This window comes from Buteo buteo, chromosome 24 (genome assembly GCF_964188355.1).
Source record: "Buteo buteo chromosome 24, bButBut1.hap1.1, whole genome shotgun sequence".
In the NCBI taxonomy this organism is placed as follows: Eukaryota; Metazoa; Chordata; class Aves; order Accipitriformes; family Accipitridae; genus Buteo; species Buteo buteo.
In genome coordinates, this window is record NC_134194.1 from 12,809,847 (window position 1) to 12,830,514 (window position 20,668).

At 47.6% G+C, this 20,668-nt stretch overlaps 2 protein-coding genes across 6 annotated transcripts; both read left to right on the plus strand.

Annotated features, from left to right (window-relative positions):
- The first annotated feature begins 1,756 nt into the window (after positions 1-1,756).
- On the plus strand, positions 1,757-9,085 carry LOC142044256 (E3 ubiquitin-protein ligase TRIM62-like). The gene is made up of 6 exons (XM_075056503.1): positions 1,757-2,386; positions 3,025-3,120; positions 4,190-4,423; positions 4,534-4,556; positions 5,562-5,704; positions 7,148-9,085. The coding sequence occupies exons 1-6, from the start codon at positions 1,760-1,762 to the stop codon at positions 7,663-7,665; spliced, it is 1,641 nt and encodes a 546-aa protein (XP_074912604.1). The 5' UTR covers positions 1,757-1,759; the 3' UTR covers positions 7,666-9,085.
- A 76-nt stretch (positions 9,086-9,161) lies between these two features.
- Positions 9,162-16,647, plus strand: LOC142044257 (E3 ubiquitin/ISG15 ligase TRIM25-like). Of its 5 annotated transcripts, none has more exons than XM_075056505.1 (8): positions 9,178-9,925; positions 11,868-11,963; positions 12,540-12,773; positions 12,890-12,912; positions 14,101-14,237; positions 14,681-14,711; positions 14,951-14,982; positions 15,110-16,647. In XM_075056505.1, exons 1-8 carry the CDS (start codon positions 9,284-9,286, stop codon positions 15,217-15,219), a joined length of 1,305 nt encoding a protein of 434 aa, XP_074912606.1. In that variant the 5' UTR covers positions 9,178-9,283; the 3' UTR covers positions 15,220-16,647. The 5 variants fall into 5 exon arrangements, 3 of the variants coding, with proteins under 3 accessions (XP_074912608.1, XP_074912606.1, XP_074912607.1); XM_075056506.1 differs by having other exon boundaries at positions 9,216-9,925; positions 16,219-16,646; XR_012654275.1 differs by lacking the exon at positions 12,890-12,912 and having other exon boundaries at positions 9,162-9,925; positions 15,110-15,128.
- The last annotated feature ends 4,021 nt before the right edge of the window (positions 16,648-20,668 follow it).

Genomic DNA, 20,668 nt, shown 5'->3' on the forward strand with positions numbered 1-20,668 from the left:
TTTTCTTCAATGAAAGGATTAAGAACTTTAATTAATGAAGGGTAAAGAAAGATTTTAGGCTAGGCGATTTGCAGGCAGCATGTGCAACAGCAAGGCTGCAGCTGGCTGCAGCAGCGGAGCAGCAGCTTGTCTCAGCCTGTGTCTGCAAGCATGGCACAGTAAGTAACCCAGAGCAATCCACAAAATCCCCACAGGCTCCCGTGTGGAGCGAGCCCTTCTGCAGCCCTCGTAGGCTCCAAGCAGATCAAACAGAGGCAGCACCAGGTTTGGGGGTTGGGATACACACAGCAGCGTGGCAGTCAGCTGGTGCCATGTGCACTAAGGGCAACATTTGCAAATGCAAGTTCTGCCATGCTGGAGGAGGTGGGGAAGGGCAATGGAAAGCAGTAGGTTCACCTGCTTTGGGGGAACAGCAAAGCCAGGTGAGCACTGCATACAGTGTTAATCATGTTCGAGACAGCTGTGGAAAAGGGATTAGCAGTAGCAAAGTGTGAAGCCCCATGGAGGGGAGAAAAAATAATGATAAAGGACACAGTGGTTAGGAATGAGAATAAGAAACATCACTTAGAAAGTACAGCTGACATCTGAAACATCCCCATTCAGTGGGCTGAGGTCAAAGAAAGCATTAGGGAGCAGGTAATAGGCAGCAAGCTGCAAATGAGATTGTGTTCTGATACGGAGGGAGTAATTCTACCTGCCCAGGTGGGTAGCATCATGTCAGAGAGGATTGAGAGGGAAATACCATCAGGAAGAGATTTATATGATGAATTCTTGTAAAATAACCAAAATAACTATTGCTTCTCTGGGCATGTAGCCAGGTACAGAGTCCTTGCCTCGACAGTAGCTGGGGAGTCTCGCTTGGTTCAAGTAGTATGTGTTTAACAAGTCCTCAGGAACCCAGGAGCAACCAGAGCAGCCCAATAACACCAGCCTTTGCAAACACCACAGGCAGCAAGGTCTCTGCCACGGGGGGACACACCATTTTTTGCTAGGACGCTTACTGACAGCGTGCTTTGTGCCAGCAGCTTTTCAACAGCTTCTCAGAGTAACGGGACAGGGAGAAGAGGGAAAGGAGTAGCTTTTAAAATATTAAAAAGAAGCTGCCTCCATCCTCCTCTCTCCCCTGCTCCTGCAATGAAGGAGCCTTTTATTCCCTCCTGTTTCTAGGAGAAACTAAGGCTTAGCAACTCCAGGGAGGAAAGGGGGGAGCACCCCCGAGCAGAGCCCCCCTACAGGTCCCCGAGGAGGGCTGGGCCCTGGCACGGCCACCCAGCGGGAGGGCAGCGGGGGAAACGTCCTTCGTTCTTCCAGCTTTCTTCTCGGCCCTCGGACGCTGAGGGGCGGTGGGAACCTGGCCAATCCCGGGCCGGTGGGCGCAGGGGCCGCCTTTAAGGATGGAGGATCGCCAGGTGCCCCCTCAAGAAACGCCTACGCGAGGCCTGGGGCGGAGAAGAGTCGGGCGGGGCGGAGGCCGAGGCCGAGGCCCAGGCCCAGGCCCCGTTTCGCGGCCGCTGCCCTCCCCGTGTGGGCAGGGGTGGGCTCTTCGCCCCGCTCCCCCCGAGCTGCCGGAGCCGCCTGCGGGGCTGGGGACCGGCGGGCAGCGGCGCGGAGGAGAGAGCCGGCCTCGGCCTTGCGAGGCGGGAGGAGGCGGCGGCAGCTGCCGCCTCAGGGCGACCGAGAGCCGCCCCGGCGCTGCCGCTTTCTGCTTCTTTTCCCCGCCGGTACCCGCCCGCTGGCCCTGGGTGTTCCCCCAGGCGCCATGGCCGAGCCGGGTGCTGTGGCCGGGCTGGAGGAGTTGCTGACCTGTCCCATCTGCCTGGGCATTTACCGCGCCCCCGTGTCCCTGGTCTGCGGTCACAGCTTCTGCGAGGCGTGCGTCCAGGAGGCCCGCAGCCGCCGGCCCTGCCCCTTCACCTGCCCGGTGTGCTCCGCCTGGGCAGACCCCGCTAGGGAGCTGCAGCCCAACGTCCAGCTCCGCAGCATAGTGCAGAAGTTTCTGGAGGCTCCCGCTCGTCAAGAGGAGGGAGAGCGCGAAGGGCGACGTGAAGAGGAGGGGGAAAACTCAGGCCAGAGGGACAAGGTGATCCCGTGTGATTTCTGCCTTCAGGGGCCCCAGCCAGCCGTGAAGACCTGCCTGAGCTGCGAGGCCTCGCTGTGCCGAGCCCACCTGAGCAAGCACAGCACAAAGAGCCTCCTGAAAGACCACGTCCTGATAGAGCCCTGTGACGCTCATCTTTTGGCTGAGAGGAGGTGCCCCCAGCACGGCAAACTGCTGGAGAGCTACTGCAGGACGGACTCGGTCTGCATCTGCGTGCTGTGCTCTGTCGCTAGCCCCCACAGGAAACACAAGATCGACGCTTTGGAGGAGGCTTTTGGCCAGGCGCAGGTAAGAGGCTGCCAGGACAGCAGCCCGGGCACGCATTGCGCTAGGAAAACCGCTGGGGTCTGTGGCGTGGAGAGCTGCCCGCAGCACAGGGATGAAACGTCTCTGTAGTTTTGGATCTGCAGACTCAGGATGGGGCTATGTCTTCATCTTGGGATGTTGGGCTTTCAGTCCTAGTTTTGCCCCAGATTCCCTCTGGGCTTGCCCCTCGGGATGTAAAGCAAGATGTTATAAACACTTTCTTCCCGTTTCGAGGAGCCGAACTGGTCGGACTGAGTGCTTGTGGCTATGCTTTTAGTCCTCGGTGAGCTTTCAAGCCAGAAGACCAGCCTGAGCTGCATTTATGCAAAGGAAACTGATGACAGAGTAACAGAAAGGAAGCTGTTAGCACTGAAGGTAGCTTTATGTGTGGCTATTGCACATGAACAGCTTTCAGTTTCAAAATGTCTTTCCCATGCTCGTAATTGTGGTATTTGTTCAGGGGTAAAATCTTACAGTAAACCTTTATGTATTGATTTGTCCTGAGAGCATGCAGTGAACAACCTTTTTGCAGGTCTGGCTTAACCCATTTCCATAAAATAGCTGATCTTGCGTACGTATGTCGCTCCTATCCTCATACCTCCCTCCGGTTATTTTTATAGAGTGTTTTTCCTGAAACTCTGGAAACAGTGAAAGAACACGAAGCTGCACTGAATCAAAGCATTGCAAATCTGCTGAAACAAGAGGAGGAAGTAAAGGTTTGTTCCAAGTTTCCATATCCCTTCGGGATGGTTGCATGCTGGTAGCTCATGAGATGAGGTTTTCTTTTGCGCTTCCCCAGATCATGGATTCTGAAGCTTTTTTTTAGTTCCATGGTGGTTTCTCAGATATTTTCTAGGTTTCTTCTTTGAAGGAGGATGGTGAACAACTTTCTTATCAGTCTGGCAAGTACATTCATAGTTTGCAAAGGACCTTTGACCTTGAAAGTTGCTGTTAAGTCCATGCCTCCTGATTGGTGGGTGGTGGTTGCTTTTTTTTCCCCCAACGTTACTCAATTTGCAGACTCTAAAATACTTATGGAAAGGATACAGACCATGTTAGAGTGATTTTATTCCTCTTTACAACAAGAAATCCCTCTAGGTTAGTCTGTGGTTCTAAGAAGTTGGTAGGAATGAGGTTAAAAGATTGCCCCACAGTGTCTGGTTTTTGCTCCCAGCATGCAAATACCTATCTAAAAGCTCTGAAAGAGCGGGGAATTTAATGCAGGTCTCCAAATCCTCATTCATTCTGCTTAGGCAGAATTGGCACTTGCCTTCCTCCACCAGTAAAAGTGATGGGACTAGAAGACCTGGCACTGGGCAAAGGAAATGTTCCCTTCAAGTCTGAAGACAAAACTGTACCTGTGGGCAGTGTCCTGTCTGGCAGTGTAGCTGCTTTCAAACAGTGAAGGAAGCTTGGTGGAGGCAGTAAGCAGAGAAACTTTTTCCTCACCCGTCCTTAAAAGGACCAAAGACAATGTATCCATAGAAAAATACCAGTGCAGAATAAGGAAATACATGTATAGTGGAAAGTCTTCAGCAAGCATTGTGCAAGAAGCACTACTTTTTCTTCTTTTTCTGGTCAGATGCCAGATGCTGGGGAAGGCCACTTATGTCCCTTGGCCTTTCTGCTGTCAGTGGGACATCTTGGTTTGTTGTCATATAGAGAGGCACTAAGTTAGTAGTTACTTCTCTCAGCCCAGAAGAGACCAGGCTCTTTCTGAGTGAGAGTTAGTGTGGAAAATGTAAGATTCAGTCCCTAACAACTTTGAGAGTGTTTTCTTAACAGGCTAAGGAGAGCCTCCTGAGGGATCAGCTGGAGAGCCTCTTCAAAGAGATGTGTCTGCAGCTAGATAACAAAAAAAGAGAGGTCCTGAAAGCTCTCAGTCACAATGAGGAGCAACAGCTTTCTCAGATTCAGATGGAGGTACAAAAACACAAAGAGGAGAAGGATGCAGCCAGCTGCGATATACAGGAGCTGGAGGCTCTGAGAGATCAGAAAGACCTACTTCTTTTCATGAAGGTACCTAATAGCATCTCCCTTTCCAGAGATGTTCAGCTCTTGGGCTGGCAGTGCTTAATTCTGGCTGGCCTGCGCTGTGCTTAATTCTCCTTTCAAAACGTCTTTTACAGAGTTTTGCAGCGATTCGAGCCAGGTAAGCTCTTTCTGAGGTGGTATGCTATTGCATTACATGTTGCTTCAGGTGACTGATAGTCCAGAGGAGCATGTCTGCTAGCCTAGCCCGCATGCACTGCAGGCCCACAGCTCCCTGGGCTTGCCCTGGCTGCCCCTTGGGCGTGCTGACTGCACATTCTGAGCCTGGCTTTGTCAGGGACCTGGAGAAGCCCCAAGCCCCAAAATATTAACAGAGGTCACAGGTGACTCTTCGTATACAACATGGCTTATTTTTCTGTATCCTCCGCACTCGTTCTTGAGACCCGTTCTGAGGGCAGTTCCTGAATATTTAGGTCCCTGGCTGGGCATGCAAAGGATGGATGAGCTTATATATCCTGAGTTGTGCTCCAGTTTGCATTGCCTACTGCTTGTAAGAAGCAGATGTGGCAGGAGCCGAAACATGCAGTGAAGTCATGAATCTACGAAGTTCATGGGTTTTCTCCTGAGCTGCTCCCCCAGTGCCTGCCCAGTGCTGTTCCTCCACCACAGCCCACCACTGCATGCACACAGGTCCCCCAGCCCGGCCTTTCCCCAGCCCTTTATTTCAGGTGCAGCTGTTGCCCCTCGGCTGTGATAACACAGCACTTCTCGTTTGCTGTCCCAGCGTGCCAGCAGTTGCCCTTGACACCTCATTAGCTCCTTCTGCAGGGACTTGAAGACTGTAACCAGAACCATGATGCTGGGGTCCTTCCTGGCAAAAGTTGGGGCTGAGGTGGCTGAGACAAGGTCCTCTGGGGACAGATATTGTCCATGGAGTGAACTTCATCCTAACGATGTTGAAGAGATCCGGGGTTCTGGGAAAAGACCTGTCAGAGGGCGAGTCCCTGGTAAAGCTGCAGAGGGAGGGGATGACAGAAGCTGCTTTTCTGTACCTCCCATTGAGGCTGGGTGTGGAGTGGGTGACGCAGTTGTTGGCTCAGGGATGGGCTTGGTGACGGTTTTCTGATGACTGGCTGCTCTTCTGATGTCTTTCTGCGTGTTTTAGGAAACGCAAGCAACCTACTAACAAAGATGGTGTAGAACTGCCAAGGCCACCCGTTATTTTGGGTAAATTAACAACAGACGCTACTCTAAGGCTTTTCCGGCAATTCCTCTCAGACATGCAGTCCTTATTTGAAGTACCACCTGGTAAGTGATCATGTCACTACGTGACAAGCAAGATGGAGAAGCTAACAAAACATGTTTGAGAAAGGACTGTAATAGGACACCAAGTAAGCCAAGTACCTCTAGAAGAACTGATTACTAACATTGTATGATTATTTTCACATATGTGTACATAGAAGGGTGCTTGTCCTGGTCTTCAGCGCTTTGGGAACATGCCTTGAATACATCCTGTTAAAATGGGCTCTGGGTGAAGAAATGTGGATGTCCTAGGAATTTTCTGGGAGGATTAAGAGAAGAGAATAGCAACACCTCTTCTGTCTGTAGCATCACTTTGATTCAAAGCATGGGGAAAGTTGTGAACTCCTCACAGCAGCAGCAGGCGGAGTTTGTCTTACGTTGTAAATAATCTACTCTTTCTATGTAAATAACTTTACTCTTTTGTAAAGTTTTGTAAGATCTACAGTCCCGGTGCTGTGCATGGTGGGATGCTTTTCCAACTGCGTTGAAAAAACTAGGGTTCCCTTGTTATTGCTCTCTTGATGGTGCTTGAGCCCTTGCTGACAGTCAGCCTAGGGACAAGACTGAGAGACAGCTGGGGTGGGAACGCTCCGTCCAGAGCATGTGCGACAGTGTGCGATGTGCACACCTAATTGGCCACCGTCGGTACAGCCTTGGGTACTCTAAGAAGCACACCGTGCTAACAGCCACTCCTGAGTTCAGTCTCTACCATCCCTGTAAGCATAGTCCAGACCTATTCTGGCTAAAAAGCCTTAGATCCAGGTTTTCCTAATTATCTGTGCCATCTGAGCAATTTTGGTTAGTTGCCCAAGTCACTGCTGCTGTTTCAGTTTCCTGGAGGAGTAACTTCCGGAGCAGAAAATACCACAATATTGAAATGCATTACGTGCAAGAGAAGGTCTGAAAGACTGAAAGAAAACATTCTGCAAATTCCTGAGTGTAAAATTAACTTCATGTGACTGGCCATGCCAGGAATTGTTGAGAGTTCTAGAAAAGAACTTCAAATTATGCTAAGTAAATAAGCGTTTATAAAATGGCTGTGCTGCTGTTCACACATTTCTCGTACATGGAAGTTAATCTGGGAAGTTTTTAAAAATGCCTAATGAAGGTCTACAGGACAATGATGGAAAACTAAAATCTAAGAGTTGCTGTAGTTTGAAACAAAAAGCAAAAAGACACTTTAAAATTGTGAAAGAGCAGCATTTCATGAAGTATGATATCATCCTCCTTTAGAATTACACAGGAGCAGCAGAGAGGTGCAGAAGGTGTTTCAGTTAACATATGCTTTTAATGACTTGGGTGGCTTGGACTTGAATTGGATGACTTGGATAGGATGACTTGGATTGACTTGGATGACTTGGATTGGGAAATCCAGCTTTCAGCAGTGGGGATGTATGCAAATCTCCACAATTATCTGTTAATCATAATGTGTTTTTTTTCTTTCTATAGTTCAGGAACACCTGACTTCTTCAGTGCATCCAGGAACTATGTTTGCTTATAATGCCAACGTAGTCAGTGCATCCTCATGCACTTCTCTCTACTTTGGGCTATTAAATCCATCTGATGCCTTCTCACACGTAAAGAGCAACGAGAGCTTCTCACACGTAAAGAGCAACGAGAGCTTCTCACAGGGCTGTCACTTCTGGGAGGTGGACACCAGCAATGCACGCTGTTGGAGGCTTGGAATCGTTAATCCCACCTTGCAGTGCTACCTGCAAATGTCTCGTGGTTCCCTCCATGTGTTCCTAGGTCAAACAATAATCACAGCAAAGAGCTTTCCTACAGCCCTCAAAGTGGTCAGGGTAGAGCTAGACTGCAGAAGAAATACACTGTCATTTTATAATGTGTCTGTCAAGGATAGAGATGCTACTGAGAGCCTCAGGCTTTTAGAGACAGTAAGCATCCCTTCGAACTATCCTGCCTATGCTATCTTCGGCGTGCTTGACGGCTCTTTGAAGCTCCTGTAGTGATGTGGCGACAAGGTGGTGTTTTGTGTTTCCAGGCCTAGGTATCGAGACTGTTGCTGCATGGAGGCTGCGCTAAGCTGGCATATTAGAAATTGGATTTTGGGCTGCTGTGACAGCTCACCTGTGTGAGAGCAAGGCCTCTCTGGGGTATATCACAGCACACTGCCACTTACTGCAAGAGTTCCTATCATATTTGTTCTGCTAATCACAATGGAAATACTGTTAAGTTGTGCTTTTTTGTTTGGCTGTGTCAAATGCTGTGTTGGCTGCATGTTATTAAAGTAATTCAGTTTGCAGAACTCAATGGCAATTTAGTTTATAAAAAAGTTGACAGCACAACATTAACTGCTACAGAACTAAGCAGCAGCAATGCTGATCTTTGCTCTAATGCATCAGCTTTTACCTCTGCCCTCCTCCACCTGTCCGGCACAACCTAAGCCATCTGTTGCAGAAGCAAACCTGGCCTGGGAGGCAAGTAGACACTAGGTGGTAAGACACCTGGTTTCCCTTGCTCTCTGCTGCTGTTGTCCCCTGTGAGCTCTCTGATATATCAGTTACCTACTTCTTGCCTCAATTTTAATTTTTCTCCTCACCTATGCAAAAATGTCACAGCAAAGGGAGTAATAAAGAGGAAAACTCCTGTGCCTTTAGTCTGTGCCATATGGGCCCTAGATTACTTCGTTCTTATGGTTGTCCAAACACCTTGGAGATGATATTCCTGCCTGCTGCCTGTGGTTCTGCTGCCTTCAGACAGAGCCAGGGTATTTGCATGAAGAAGTCCAGGCAGGAGCTCTTCACCCCAGCAGGGACAGTGAAGGACCTTGAGGGACACTACAGTTTTGCATATGCTAAAAGAAATCCTTGTTCAGTCTTAGAAGAAAGTGGCTGTCTTTTCTATTTTGTGTTTTATACACCAAAATGATACAGAAAACCATGCAGGTAGATTTGGTTCTCCCAAATGCACTTGCAGTGGGAGAAGTGGCTGCTTAGATGGTATGGGTGTAAAGTGAGATAAGCAATGCTCGTGATGTGGTATGGGGATATTCCTATCCTAGAGCGCCTTTCCCAGTGCCCATTTGCCTGTCAGTTGGCTGCAGGTAGGAGACCAGCATCAACAAGTCTCAGTAAAACTTTCCCCTAGGTTCTCCCTGTTTTACCTTTAGGGGAGCATCTGTAACTGTTGTGGAGAAGAACCAGGCAAAGCAGAGGGAATTCCTGGCTTACCCCTGCCAGGCTCATACTTTTCTTGTCCAGGGTTTATCTTTAATTCGCTGCCCCTGGCATGGGATGGAGGATTTTTCCAGGAGGGCAGAGGGCTGTAGAATTGTCCATCTTGTGCCCTCCCCAGCACTCCCTGCTCCCACCGGCCTGCTGGAGGCTCACACACAGAACAACGCTGCCTGAGACTGAGGGCAAATGTCTGAAAGTGGCTGCCACAGCTTACAGGAGCTGTTTCCAGGTGGAGACTGGGATGGGGAGCGTATCTCTGCCGGCCTGCCAGAGAGCAGACAGGAAGGACTTGCAGCCTGTGGGCTGGGTCTCCAACAAGGGCACAACGCCAAGAAGTTCTTTTTAGTTTCGTTTCTCGCAGACTGGTTAACGCGGCGTTTCCGCAGCCATGGCAAAAGCAAAGGAAGAATTTGGAGGGGGTGCCAGCCTGGAGGACGAACTCAGCTGTCCCATCTGCCTGTGTCTGTACAGGAACCCGGTGTCGCTGAGCTGTGGTCACAGCTTCTGCAAGCAGTGCATCCAGAAGGCGCTCGGTGCCCAGCAGCAATCCAAGACCCCCTACTCCTGCCCCATGTGCAAGCTCCAGCTGGGGCCCATCCTGGAGCTGCAGAAGAATTTCCAGCTGTGCAGCATCGTAGAGGCATTTCTGGCCAGCACTTCCAAAGGACAACAGGCCGAGGGCTCTGCAGCACGGAAGGAGGAGGAGGAGAAGGAGGAGAAGAAGGTGGTTCCCTGTGACTTCTGCCTGGACCGCTTTCAGCCAGCAACGATGATGTGCCTGAACTGCGATGCGTCTTTGTGCCAGGCCCATCTGAACAAACACAACGCCAAGGCTTCCCAGCAGCACCACATGTTCATAGAGGTGGGCGCGGGCGATGCGGCGGAGGGGAGGAGGTGCCCGGAGCACGGCAGGCTGCTGGAGTGCTACTGCCAGGACGAGGGGCAACACATCTGCACGCTCTGCTCCATTGTGGGCTGCCACAAGGGCCACAGCATCATCACCCTGAAGGAGGCACATGAGAAACAGCTGGTAAGGGGCTCTCCTCTCTCCAGGGCCCTCGCAGGGTTTGCTCCAAACTCCTGACCTGGAGGAAGGGGGGAAGCCGCAGGAGGAGCAGTAAGGCTTTCACCAGGGAGTGGGGACGGGGGGGGGGACGGGGGGGGGGGGTGAGGGCAGGCAGGCAGGAGCTGAGGGGATTTCATGCCCGCACCCAGCAGGGACTGGTGCGTTGTGCTGCAATTTGCTTTTAACTTCCTTCTTTGTGTTGCGAAAGCAGCCTGGCAGGCTAAGCAGAGGGAGAAGAGCAGAGAAAGGTGTTTGGGGCTGACCAGGACAAGGGTGGGTAAATCCCGTAGCGTGTGTCGATGGGGATGTGCACGCAGGAGAGCAAGGAAGAGGCAGGCGCAGGGCTGTCCGTCCTGTGCAGCCCAGAGGCAACTGCAAACTGCCCATGACAAGTATATTCTCGCCTCGGATGAAGAAGTATTCCTGCAGGGATTAAGAATTCTCTTCCTTTACAGAGCCTCGGGGACCCCACGACTGCTGAATTTTGGGCTGGGAAACATGTTTTCCCACTCGAGGCCCTTCCCTCTGGCTCCCTCCTCCCTCTGCCCTCAGTTTTGCAAAGCCAGCGTCCCAGCAGGCAGAGACATGAGGCCTCGACGTCCCTGCCTTTGAGTCCAGCTGCTGTCCTTGAAATGCTCCAGAACCAGCTGAGACTGAGGGCATAAAATGCATTTGCTATGCTCACTCACTGCCTTGCATTTGAAATTTCTGGGCTCAATGTAGAGCCCAAGCAAAACACCCTGCAGGAACCCAGTGCATGGGCAGGAAACGCCCGGCTCGCTCTGGACCTCAGGACAGGTCACAGTCTCCTCGGGAATTAGCAGGAAGCATCCATTGCAGTTATACTTATCACAAACTAACTTTCTCCCCCAAGTTATGTGTAGAAAATTCAGGGCTGCCAAACAGAAGTGGGCTGTGTAGGATAGTAGCCAGTTCCTTCATCCCTGGAGCTGGTAAAGGAGCAGCACTGCTCTGCCTATGGGGAAGCCATCTCCATGGATAAGCTGAGATCTCACTTGCATATTCCTCTTGGTTGTCTTTTTTAAACTCCCCAGGATGGCCAGGGAAATCCGGAATACAGCTCTTCAGGAGGAATTATAAAAAGGTTTTGGTGCAAGGAACCTTGGTCAAATTTGATTATTTGTCTTTTAATTTTCCAAACATTAAAACTTTCCAACTGTGACAGCTATCTCATGGAAAACCTAAGCTTTCTGGCATAATTTTTATTAAAGAAACAGGAATCTGGCAACTATGTCTGCCATGGCCATTCATGGGTGCTTGAGGTGTGAAAACACTGCTGGACACAACCAGGAGCAACCAGAACCGTTCAGAGACTATCTAATCCCCAAAGAATGAGGTTTAATGTCCCCTCTGAAATGTGTTATCGTGCAGTATAAGAGCACTGAATGATTGTGGTATCCATTAAAATAAACAGCTGGGTAAGTACTGCTGTTTCGCTGATCTTCAGAAAAGATGCTTGCTTATTACCTTATCCTCGGATCCCACAGCTGCTGACAGATGTGAAAACTAAGGTTTTGGATCACATTAGGCCCATGCAAAGATTCTGGCAGGAACAGAGCTTTAACAGATAAAGTGAGATTTATTCATTTAAAGTGAAATTTACTTATTCAAAGGGAAAGTTGTTTATTAACCTACCACATAGAAAGCTACACATATAAAAACTAAACATTGTCTTGAACAATTTCCAGTTCATATCAGTTTTCTGTTATGCCCTATCTTTATGAGGAGGCAAGTGAACACAGTTTATTCTAGGACTCACTGGTGAAAGTGAGCAGGTAGAAGGCACCCATGCTATTTCACCAGCTCCACAAACCGCCAGTCTAGTTTAAACCTACGTGTGCTTCTTCCCTGCTATGAAGCTCAATGCTGTCTTTCCTTCTGCTAGGGTGAACTCTCAGACATTGTGATGTGGCTGCAGGAACGTAAAAGTGCTTTAGATACTGCCCTAGAAGAGCTTCAGAGAAGCACGAATCAGCTCAAGGTTGGTACCCTGAGCATCTTTCCTCCGTAATTTCCCAGAAATAAGTGATGGCAACTATACTGTTAGAAGCAGATGAAAAGAAAGAGATATAGTCCAAAGTAAGGAAAACACTGGTGTAAGAAACTGGCAGAAGCCAAGCTTTCTCACAGCCTCCCAGCATAGCTCCACAGGAGGAAACAGCTGAGAGACTGTTGCTTGTGGTTGTGGAGACTTAACGCTATGTGGTTGCATAGACAAGGCTGCAGGACTGGCAGGCCACAGACTGTACATATCATTGTGTATTTTTAAAGTCTTCTACCAGTTAAATAAAAGAAAAACAATTTGAATCTACAAGTGGGATTTTCAGTGTGTACCGATACAGTTCTCACATTGCTAGCTGAATTTTATCTGATTTTGTTACTATATCAGCATTAATTTTCATAACCCTCTGTTTAATCAGATATTCTAAACAAATGCCTATTGCCTGCTTCCTTCTAAAGCCAGCGCAAAGGATAGGTACAATCCTAATTAATAGAGCACTAAGCTGAAGTGTTGAGTTCCCAAGCCAGTGCACCATTTTCTTATCTGTTCATTTAGACCAATACGAAAACAGTGACTTCTCAGCTGCAAAAGCTGTTTGAAGAGATGAAGAGAGAGATGATGCTGAAAGAGAAGACGATCCTGAGTGACATTCAGTTAGATGAGAAAAAACAACTGGCAGACATTACCAAAGTGAAGAAGGAAATGGAACAGAGGAGAGATGAGGCTGCGCAGCATCTTCAGTCTTTGCAGAAAATGAGAGCGCAACAAGATATTTTCCTCTTCTTCAAAGTAAGCAGCGGTATTCTGCTTTTCTTCATGAATATGCCTATTTCTCAGCCAGCTGCCCTTTCTGGAAATCACACTAACTACTTTTTTCCTTTTTTTGGGGGCAATCCCTTTTGTAGGAATTTAAACTGGCCATGGACAGGTATGTTCCACCTGAAAACACTTGTTTTCTTCTTTGAAAAAATATGGTGTTGATAACTGGGATCAAACCCCGCTGCCTGTGCCCCTCTGTCCTGGCACCCTATGCTGCAAAGCTGCTCCCTATTCTAGCTGAGCCAGAGGGCACCACGTCCACGCTATTAACAAGGATGGAGAGATATCTGCCTGCTGTTCTAGTGGTCCCTTTAAGTTTCAGTTTCCTTGGCAGCTATGTGGTTGCTGGATTCTGATGAAAACCACTGGCTTTTATTACCAGAAAAATGTTTTTATCAGAGATGAAGCCCATAGGGTTCAGTTTACAGCAACACTCTCTTGGATGCGTATTGGTGACACTCCTGCACGTAAGTCCCAGTGAACAGCCTTTGGCTGCAGAGGTAACTGGCTCATTTCCCACCGATCTTTGCTTCTGCTTGTGGACAAGCTTAATAGCTAGACAGATTTATTATCCTTTCTCTTGCAAGTGACACATTTAATTTATAACTTCTTACTTCCTAATTGACGCCTGGGTGTCAGCTGTAATGCAATGGTGCAAAACCACACCAACAGTAAGTTACAGAACCACAAGAAATTTTGCTGCAGCACTAAACTCCCCAGCCGCATGAAGGGCTAGCTCAAACATCTGGCTGGATTTTAAGGTGTCATCTCTGTAACTTGTACGAATAAAACTGAGTTTGAACTTGGATTGTAAGGGTAACTTTGAATCACCGTGTACCTAGGGGCTGTGCTGGCAGCAGCATAGTCCATTACTCACAGCTGTGCCGCAAGTCAAAATCTAGCCTGTGGGATCAAAGTCATTTTCCAGAAGCCTGGACACCATTTACTATGTTTGGCATTTTCTTTCTATCACGATGGCGGTTGTGCTCAAACAGTAAGCGCCCGCCTGCAGCAGGCCAAAGCACTATTTGCACAAGGGTATTAGCAAAACGCCTCCCCCTTTCTCATTTTTAGCATTTGAAAAGTTCCCATCCAGGTTTGGTAAGCAAAAGGCATTGCTAAATAAATAACAATATATAACAATTGCAATTCACTTAACCTTATCAGAGAGCTGTTTACCTGATGCTTCATGTTGCCAAAGCACCCTCCTCTTTGTAGTGTCCTTCCTAATGAAGGAGTTTGTTAACTTTCTAATGCTAAATGATTTTCCCTGGTGAAATGGCCGCTTGCACCCTAGGGTTGCAAGTCAGAATTTCGGCACCAGCAGGATGGACGTGGCGATAGTGCAGCTGGATCAGGCCAGGATCGACCGCTACCGACGCCTGATGAGGGACTTCATGAGTTGCCTGGACTCGCTGCTGCAAGGCGTGCAGAGTGAGTGATCTGCCCCGACCCGCTGGCCACGCACTGCTGACCCCGAGCGGAAAACAGCAAGCCATGGGTTTCAGTGAGCTGGGCTGGTGGCCACCGAATGCTGGCCCCTTTATACGGGGCGTGTGCATGGCCTTGAGAGGCTGATGAGGATTCAGATAGGATCTTGGGGGTGTTGGAGAGGGGAGGGCAAAGGGGGCAGAAGGACTGTTTCTGGGGATAACAAGAGGTCTGCTCCTAACCAGCATAAGGCCAGCTTCTCCTCTGTCTGATGTGCTCTCCTCCTCCCACCTACCTCCCGAATCTTTGGGTGCTCAATCATGCTTTCGAGAAACGTCCTCTTTGCCTTTGTCCATCCCTGCCCATGACATCCAGGGGCACAGTACCAAGTCCCAAACTTCTATGCATTGCCAGCTTTGTAAAACATTCTTCTCCATCTTTCTTAGGTGAACTCACCAACCAAATTAAGCAGAACAGGTAAATACTTTTCTTTACTCACAAAATGTTCCCTGCAAATTTCTCCAACAGTTGTTCGTTTAAGGACCGTGTGTCCTGTGCTCCTCTGCTTCGGTCTCAAAGAGAGCCAAGCAGAGTCTAGAAGGCTGTCCTTCATCTCAAAAGAGGGGGTCATATCCATTAATGTCCCTTATTTTGTTATTAACACGGTGTGATTTGTGTTTTATGAGGCACTAACATTCAACACTGTTTCTTTACAGTGGGGCTTCAGATACTGGTGCCTCTTCAAACTGTAAGTGTTCAAAAATACTAGTTATTCCTCAGGACTCTGGCCTGGGGCTGTGAATCTGGCAGAGAAAATCTCGCACCTAAAAATGTGAGCAGCATTTTGTTGCATGCATCTCCTCTCCTTGCCACAGGTGAGACCAGCAGGAGTGCAGCCTCAGGGCACAGCTCGCAAAATCTGCAGTGGGCAGAAATCTCTGGGAACTCACCAGAGAAATCATTTATCTTCAGTATGTGGGAGTGACTGGGTTTGCTTCAGTACTCAGTAAAGGTCTGAGCCTGCTCCTAGGAAAGACCGTGGAGGGGTTCTCACCAGCTGAGCAGAAGCTGGAGCAAACCCAGTGCCTGAAATGATTCTCAGACAAATCCAAATGCTGCAAGAGATATTAAATCTGTAAACAGTGTTTCTCTTCAGATAGCACTAGTCCAATGCTCAAATAGATTTCTGCTGAGTACAGTGGTGCGTTTTTTCTACAAGCTTTTCTGAAGAAAACTTTTTTACAAGTTGTTTGAAAGATTTTTTGTATTTTTTAATTGCTGCAACTGAAGTTCAGTTTGCAAACAAGTTTTTCTTAATTCATCAACTCAAAATAAAATCCTGTTTTCTTCACTTTTTAATTTTTGGAGGGGAAAAACATTCTCTTCAGACAAGCATTTCTTAGGGACAGGTTAATGGTCAATTTTACTTCGGAAGAGATGTGTTTGAGAACAGCTGTTCAATTGGGGCATTGAGCCTTGTATGTAGCCTTGCCCTAAAAGCAAACATATTTGTTTTACCAGACACATTTGAAAAAACAGAAAAAAATCTTGTTTTCTTTTTTCAATAATTCATGTAGCTGATAATGGATGGAAAGCACAAGAGGCATGCAGTGCAGGCAAGCGATTAAATGGAGTTTTAATTACACAGCTCAGCTTAACAATACAGTTGCTTTCATTTAACATAATACCAGCCTCAAATCTAGAGGTATATTTTTACATCAGTGTACATGGCCATTTATTTGTCTTGTGAGCTCAGTCTTCTACAGACATATAAATGTCTGTGTTCTATAGAGAACCAGTTACTCAAAACAGGGAAGGGAGAAGAAAGATTTTTGTATTTTTTCTGAGGCAATGCAAAGCTGTACTTGGAAGCAACTTGTCAAATATGTTATTAGCACAGCAATCAGATATTACTTTATTATTACAGTAAATGAAACCTTTCTACCTTGTGTCTTGTGTCTTTCTATCTTGTATCTTTCTACAGCACAAAACCAACGGAAAGGATCAGTGCGCTTCAAGTGGCAGATGTGAACAAAGTGTATGGTCCACATATGCCCAGAAGTAAGGGGAGGTGAAAAAAAGAAGTCATAACTGAGATGGAAGGACAACGTTAAATATTGTAAAAAATGTCCTCTAATAATGGGGCCTGGCCAAGTGTCTTGACCTCTCTGGCATACCTGCTTTTAAAAGCAATTCTGCAGCATATGCAAATTTAGAAAAGAAGTGCTAAGATTTTAATATGAACGTAAGAAAATCTCCAACTGCTGCTGGCTTCCGGACTGTGGACTGTATCATCTCATGGTACTGATGATACTTGGGTACTATTAATTGTGGTGACTATGTTGTCATTATGTGGTTGGATAACCAAATAAATGGCTATAGATACAGATACGCAAGGCTGGCTGATTTCATACCATCACCAGGAATTAATTGTTGAGAGAATTGTGGATGGCTGCAGTAGGAAGCTGTTCAGGACCATGCCACAGATTTGGATCATCACAAGTGATCTTTGTAGCAAAGAATTAATTATCTTTGTTTGAAACCAGCTTAGTCAGCCTCTAAGCCACATTTTAACACTTCTCCTACAGAGCGGTTAGAGCCGTGCAAAATACCTCAGTCAGCAGCGTGCAAAGATGCTTTAGTGGCCACATCTTCGCGTGTACAGATACTCTTTTCTGATCAAGCACATGCTGTGCTTTCCAGATGTGGTGCTTATTGCACGTCAACTGCACAAAGGGATTTCATGGACACTGCCAGGCAGATAGGCTCACTCTTTGTTCCTGTAGGCTGCTCTGTGCCTAGCTGTGGTTCAGATCCAACATGTAGGTTCACAACCTGGGTGTTTCTTCTCCAAATGATAAAAATATTCTACTGCAAACCAGGGTTGCCAACATAAACATTTTTAAGAAATAAAGGCTAAAGTTCTGGGTGCTTCTATATAAATTCAGATTCATGGCTACTACTCTATTCTGTCACTTGTGATAATCAACATATACCTAATTGCAGGGATTAAAACCAATAAACTCAGCAAAATCCATCTCAGATTTAAAGTAACATCTCCCTTCGTGGTTTAAACAGACTCGCCAAGCTGTAATGGAGCCGCAGCCCTTGCTCTGCTGCACACATCAATTGTCAGCATAACAGAAAGTGTGTGGCCAAATTTTGGGAGCTCAGCAGTAGCTCAAGGTGACTTTGCAAATATTCCCTACTGCTTGAAGCCAGCGAGACATGAAGGACAGCTGCTCTCAACCACTCAAATGAGGCAAAAAAAATGAGCCTGTCCTTCAGCACTTTTATTACCTGGGCTTCTTTCTGGCTGCCAGGTAGTTACTGCTTTCACCCCAGGTGAAGGAGCCGTGACCAGCCAATGCAGTTCAGTGCTGCTGCTGCAGACAGCAAGTTACTGTGCTTCTGCAAATCACTACAGAGAGCAAGAGATTTAATTTAGGCATAGTATTCTAAGTCGCTCCCTCTCTCCCATCTCACCACATCCTACATTGACTACACTTCGGAAACATCAGCACCTCTGTAGCCCCCTCTGAACTATTAGTTGAGCATTTCTTTGGTGAAAGCCGCATTACAAACGTATTCCCATGCCTCCAGCCACAGGCTGCTGTGGGAGAACCAGAGCACTGCTCTCCCCCTCGCTAGGAGAGAGAAAGGGCAAGTGGCAGCAGGGTGCTGAGCAATTCCAGCGCTCCCAGGCAGCTGCCTTCACCAGCGTGTTTCTGGATATATGGCTACCCCCTCGCCTGCAAGCAATTCTCATTTTTTTAACGCCATTTCTGACAGTCTTGGCGAAGCCATGATGATATTTTCTTTCCCCAGGGAGGATGAGGTACTGAGTTCACCTTTCCTCCAATGCAGCCATCAGCTCCCTGAATCTCTGAGCCCCTGGCAGACATGCCTGTGACCTGTTTAGAGAAGGGTCCTCCCAGAAACCTTCACAGCGGATGACCATCCAGCTCTCACGAATGGAGTCACATTCCCAGGAGGCTTTCAGAAGGGCTGGGAGCAGTCAAGAAGGAAGTATGTCTGCAGCAGGCTGGGTAAAGGCCGTTCGTGCTTTAAGGACAAGCTCTGCAGCCCTCACTAGACAGTTGTAATGCTGCCTTTGAAGCATCGATCACAGGTAATACAGTATCGCACTAAGACTGAAGTACTTAGCATAACTAAAACCCAGGACCAATGGGACATATTGACCAAAACAAAGACAATAATTGTCTGGATGGAACTTGCCTAGCATCTAATTTGGAGGGAAAAGTGCATGTAGCTCTTCACTGCTAGGCTTATCGGACTTGAATTTGGGGCTGATGTAAATACTTGCCAAAATGGAGCAAAAGAAGGTGACTACTGTAGGCAAAATTAATGTGATCCAGGAGATAAGGACTTCATAATTGCTGCTATATGGCAAAAGCAAAGGATTTCATTTCAAGTGGATGGAAAAAATACATTTTTAATACTGCTGCAGGCTCACAAAGCTTTTGGATGAAAATTAATATCTAGGAAGGTAGATTTTCTGAGTTAGATACTAAGCTGATGGTGCAGTCTATTTCCCCCCTACATTTGCCTGCTATAATATTAGCAAAGATAGACGACTCTGAATTTGAGCCTTGTTGTATTTTTAATACTCCATGCATTAGCCTTGAGGAAACAAAGAGAGGTAAAAGACTATACAAAAGCAATGTAAGAAAACACACTGCAGTCCAGCAATTCTTTAAGTAAGCCTTCTAACCCACAACAACACTCTGAAAATTTTAACACCTAATTAGTTTTTGACTCTAGGAGACAATATTGGACCAGGGCATACACTGAGAGTGTAGCAATTCTGCGCAGATATTTGTGCAGGACACTCTTTCTTGATAGCAATATAATTGTGAGATATGCAGTCCTGAGATATGGACAAAGTCTATTTCTTTTTGATATCTTTATGGTTTAAGTATTTTGATTATCCAAGGACTCTGATTCATTGCATCTTTCATTATTTATTATGCTCTCTTCCCTCCACCCACTTCATTTTTACTTGGCATTTGTCTCATCCTTGATGGAAACCTTTAGAGGGGAGGAGAGTGAAGTAGCTGATTTTATGGCTCTTTATTTTTGCTTTTGCCAAGCATTGCATGATGTGGCTGAATTTATAATCAAATGCATAAATAAAATGCATTTCAAAAGCCAGGTCAGGCCTCTTTCTGTTACTTAGTCTGATGGGTTTTCTAAGTCAGTCAGACATGCCACATCTAGACCTTTATGTGTCTGACACTAGGGCCTTCTAAGACCAGCAGGTTAAACACGAAACCCCAGGGGTACCGCTTTGATTTTGCACACTGGATGCTGCAAGAGGTCTTGAGGAAGGTTGTCCTAAGGCTCCTGATTGCTCCCCCCAAATGCTCAAGTTCAGGAAGCTCAGGGTATCTTAATGTTACTTCTGTTTTGTCCCTATTTTCTGACTATTAATGTTTGCCTGGGTGACCAGATAAGCTGCCCACATGGGGAGGCACATTTGTGTGAGCTCCGATATGCAGATAGATCTCACTTTCTAGGCAGCAAGCTAGGCAGCTCCCATCTTCTCCACCTCCAAACTTCATGCAACATTTTGCAAATGCAGGCCCAAATCTCAGTGGACGGCAAGTTGTACAAGGAAGGAAGGACAAGGAGAGAAAATAAAACATGTTTTTAGCTGCTTTCACCATAGCCCACCTGTCTTACCACGGAGCCGTACAGCTGGCAGGACCAAGGCAGTGGGCAGGGAGGTAGTAGGAGGACGTTACTGAAAGCAGGAGGCTCCTTACACAAGGCTGGGAGCCAGATGCCATAAACTAGCTGAGAGCTGGGGGAAATGAGAGGGTGCTTTAATCTGCTGACTGAAAGAGCAGAGCTGGAAGCCTGGAGAAGACTGAGAAGAACCAGGGAGAGCCGCCGCACAGGGCTTTTATTGACGGGGCAGAGAGGGATGACAAGACCGTCCTGTGCCGCCCCTAGAGTTTCCCCCTCTTTGCCAGGGGGAGTGGGGTGCAGCGGGGCTCTACGAGAGCTGCTGGGTGAAGAGGCAGGGCGGGAGGGCTTCCCTCCGCTGCAGTGCGCGGGGCTGCCCAGGAGTATGTGCCCGGTGGAACAAAACAGAGAGTTTTTCAAGATTATTTTGCAGTCTGAGAAACTGGTCTCTGGAGATTTGGTATTACAAAGATGACGGGGCAGTGTGGAGAACCGGAGGCCGTGGGTTTGACAGGTAGGCTGAGCGGGATGGGCAGATGGCACATGCTAGCGTTTGTATGTCAGCGAGCCCCAGCTCACCGTTCCTTGGCAGGAGGTTCTGGAGTGTGAGGAGCCCAGAGGCACATTTCTCCAAAGCCAAAGGTTCCCTTAGCCTTGTACAGAAATACATTAACCATAAAACTTAATATACCTCGAGAAGAGGAAAGCAGCTGGAAGTTGAA

What these genes read in the sequence shown, in the direction of transcription:
- LOC142044257 (XM_075056505.1), top strand. Translation starts at nt 9,284, where the DNA reads ATGGCAAAAGCAAAGGAAGAATTTGGAGGGGGTGCCAGCCTGGAGGAC. An exon ending in GAAGCACGAATCAGCTCAAG is followed by an intron (nt 11,964 to 12,539) that starts GTTGGTACCCTG and finishes CTGTTCATTTAG; the next exon opens with ACCAATACGAAAACAGTGAC. An exon ending in TTTAAACTGGCCATGGACAG is followed by an intron (nt 12,913 to 14,100) that starts GTATGTTCCACC and finishes CTTGCACCCTAG; the next exon opens with GGTTGCAAGTCAGAATTTCG.
- LOC142044256 (XM_075056503.1), top strand. Translation starts at nt 1,760, where the DNA reads ATGGCCGAGCCGGGTGCTGTGGCCGGGCTGGAGGAGTTGCTGACCTGT. An exon ending in TTTGCAGCGATTCGAGCCAG is followed by an intron (nt 4,557 to 5,561) that starts GTAAGCTCTTTC and finishes TGCGTGTTTTAG; the next exon opens with GAAACGCAAGCAACCTACTA. An exon ending in CTTATTTGAAGTACCACCTG is followed by an intron (nt 5,705 to 7,147) that starts GTAAGTGATCAT and finishes TTCTTTCTATAG; the next exon opens with TTCAGGAACACCTGACTTCT.